Below are 3,368 nucleotides of genomic sequence, written 5' to 3'. Positions count from 1 at the left end.
GAGACCAGCCTGGGCCACATGGCAACACCCCATCTCTATTAAAAAAAAAAAAATTAAAGAGGATCACACATAAGATAATGGTTTCCCAACTGAAACACTATGAAACAAGTGCAGTGTTTCATAGCGTGGTTGTTTTTCACAGAAAAAGCTGATGTGTCAGAGCACACCAGCTTTTTAGAAGTTAGGACTCTAGCTTATCGAGAGAGGAACAGGTAGGGAAAGAAAACAAGGACTAGGATGTTCAGTGTAGAGTGATTTGGCATAAGAAAAAATGTGAAAGTATGTAAATAACTCACACTAAGGAAATGGTTAAATAAATAACACATATTCAAAGGATATAATATATAACTGTTAAATCATGTTTTTGGAAAACTGAATGGCATCAAAAAATGTACATGGCAAATGTAAAAATGTAAAAAATGTATAAATAACAGCATTAGAATCACATTAAATGTTATCACCAAGCTTAGAGATGACCAATACAAATTATGACTATTTTAATTACCCTGTCAAACTAAAAATCCATAGCAAATCCTGCCACAGAATACAATTTTTCAGCTGTAAATGTCAAAGAATAGTACATCATTCTCATGTATACTATTAGAACTAAAAAGAGTGCTTTTCCATTCCCAAAGGCAAAAATTTTAATAATTATTGGATTCTCTCAATATTTTCAATGCCACCTGTGTTATATATATAAATGATAATTAAGCAAATCACCTTTTGTTGCCACCAACATTTGAACTACAAGTAATATTTGGTTATGAAACAGCAAAGTAATCAATCAAACAGGCCATAATTCCTATCAATAACCTACTGAAACCAGCTTTCCCAACTAGATATACTGTAGCCTCTTCAGAACTGGCTAAGACTTAGAAATTTTGGAAATGAGAAAACACCTGACTAGAGAAACCATACATTGCCCTTTTTAAAAATTATGAAGCAAATACAAATTCATTGTAGAATACTTGAAAAATACCAATTTAAAGCTTAAAAATAAAATGAAAAGCACTTAGAATCCCACCAACCTAAGATAACCACTATTAACATTGTGTATGCATTTTGAAACCAAAATTGAAACAACATTGTCTGTCTAGCCTCTCATGCTAAGGAAAGATTTATTAGGTTCCATATTAAATCAAACTCTGATTTTTGTAATTAAAATAGTCATAATTTGTACCAGTCATCTCCAAGCTTGGTGATAACACTTTACCCTATTCTAATGTTGTTATTTTTATACTGCTTTTTTACATTTACCGTGTACATTTTTGGATGCCATTCAATATTTTCCAAAAACATGATCTAACAGTTACATAATAGTATATCCTTTGAATATATATTATTTATTTAACCATTTCCTTATTGTGAGTCATTTGTATACTTTCACATTTTTTCTTATACCAAATAACTCTACAATAAACATCGTAGAAGCTAAATTTCTACATGCACCTATAATTATTTTCTTAAAATATATTCCCAATTGTTCTATAATGTATGGCAAAAAACACTAGAATCTTAAGTTAGGTACACCACCTTCAGGAAACGGAGAACACACAGTTCTCTCTGCCCTTTGAGCAGAAGTCTAACTAAAAACTTCCGCTCTTCACTTCACACTGCAAAGATTACTTCAGTAAGACTACAGGGCTAGCTAGAACCTTATATTTCTTGCTGTTTGTGAGCAGTTCTCAGGCCTCAGGGAAACAGGAACCTTTCAGTTATTTGCAGGCCAAACCAGGAAAACAACTGCAATTCTTTTAAATGGCATTAGTTCATACTTCTCCATTTGCATTTGAACATTAGAATGGTATAAAATGTTATCAGTAAGCTTAGAAATGACAAACACAAGTTATAATTACCAAAATTAGATTCAGATTTAATGTGAAAGCAGATAAACTTTTCCTCCAGATTAGAAGATAGAAAATGCATATTTACCCACCTCAGGTCTATCTGGAGCCCTAGTTACTGCCTCATGCTGAACTCACCATGAGGAGTGGAGAACAGACTGAGTAGGATGATAACACTGGGTTGAACTCCATGTTCTATAAGAACCTTTACAGCTTCAATTACAGTATTTCCAGTGCCTAAAATCAAAAGACAACCAAATGCATTAGCAACCTTAACATTTATTTTAAAAAGTCTTTTTTTTTTTTTTTTTTTTTGAGACTGGGCTTCACTCTGTCACTCAGGCTGGAGTGCAGTGGCATGATCTTGGCCCATTGCAGCCTTGACCTCCCAGGCTCAAGCCATCCTCCCACCTCAGCCTCCCAAGTAGCAGGGACTATAGGCACATGCCACCACACCCAGCTACTTTTCTATTTATTGCAGAAATGGGGTCTCCATATGTTGCCCAGGCTGGTCATAAACTCCCAGGCTCACACGATCCTTCCACCTCGACCTCCCAAAGTGCTGGGATTACAGGTGTGAGCCACAGCACCCGGCCACAAAATGTCTTTGAAGCAAGGGCAATATAGCAATCTAACATAAGAAACCACTTCATCTGAAGGTACTTGTTCTTTATCCATGCTATTTTCAATAATGAACATGACACATACACTTTTGAGTTATCAAATACCGAGCCCTAAATTCATTTAGTATATGAGCTATCAAATTTAACATAATCCCTCTCACCTCCCTTAAAGACCACGCCAAGTGTGGTCTGAGTAAGCTTAAGAAAGAGAACAGAAGAGCAGGAAAAAATATTACTCCAGAGAGAATAAATTATTGAGGAAAATCACTGCTGTACTCATTAGGCTAAAGAGGAGATATGTTTCAATATATTTTCTGCATTCTATATATTTTGCCTCATTAAATCATTTGTTTCAATGTGTTCAAGACAGAAGCTTGTTGGGGCTAATAAGGTCTGACTACTGTATATTCTCTTATTATGCAATAAAACCTCTCCAGTGAACTGCCCGGGGCAGTTTTCCCAACTGAGAAAAACACATTTAGAAACTATTTTTGCCTTTTATATAAGGGTACCTAGGAGGCAGACACTAAGTTGAATTTAAACCCTAACCAAAGGTTACAAATAAACGGAAGCCACTCACTGAGAATTGGATACATCAGAAGGACTTTTCTCCGGTAAATGTCTGGGGGGAATTTGGCATAATACACTTTAGCTCTTTGTGTCTCCTCATCACTCTGAATCAGGATCTTTCCAATTCGTATGGATCGACAGCAGTCTCGTAAACCTTGTTCCATTGCCTCACCTTGAAGAAGAAAAAAGAAAGGAAAAATATTAGGGGAAACAGAGAGAAAGCCCAAGAAAAGGCCAAAGTATAGTTTGTCACTGTTATTAATACAAAAAGGAAGGAAGAGGACAATAATTATTCTGAAGCTGACAGCTTTTATTTCTGATATGCTCATAT

General features: G+C 35.4%; 1 protein-coding gene across 1 annotated transcript; it reads right to left on the bottom strand.

Moving 5' to 3' along the window:
- Positions 1-1,939: 1,939 nt before the first annotated feature.
- LOC108512613 (uracil phosphoribosyltransferase homolog) lies at positions 1,940-3,206 on the bottom strand. The gene is made up of 2 exons (XM_017847912.1): positions 3,048-3,206; positions 1,940-2,081 (listed from the first exon to the last, which is right to left on the bottom strand). The coding sequence occupies exons 1-2, from the start codon at positions 3,199-3,201 to the stop codon at positions 1,960-1,962; spliced, it is 276 nt and encodes a 91-aa protein (XP_017703401.1). The 5' UTR covers positions 3,202-3,206; the 3' UTR covers positions 1,940-1,959.
- Between the last annotated feature and the right edge of the window lie 162 nt (positions 3,207-3,368).

The sequence above is a fragment of the Rhinopithecus bieti genome, unplaced genomic scaffold, assembly GCF_001698545.2.
Source record: "Rhinopithecus bieti isolate Rb0 unplaced genomic scaffold, ASM169854v2 scaffold_31141, whole genome shotgun sequence".
Lineage (NCBI taxonomy): Eukaryota > Metazoa > Chordata > Mammalia > Primates > Cercopithecidae > Rhinopithecus > Rhinopithecus bieti.
Note: the sequence above shows the minus strand (reverse complement) of the source record. Positions and strands in the feature narration are given on the sequence as shown.

Bases quoted from the DNA above. Each gene is read 5' to 3' on its own strand.
- LOC108512613 (XM_017847912.1), bottom strand. From the start codon at position 3,201: ATGGAACAAGGTTTACGAGACTGCTGTCGATCCATACGAATTGGAAAG. The intron at 2,082-3,047 runs GTGAGTGGCTTC...TTTTGATTTTAG, and splicing joins TCTGATGTATCCAATTCTCA to GCACTGGAAATACTGTAATT.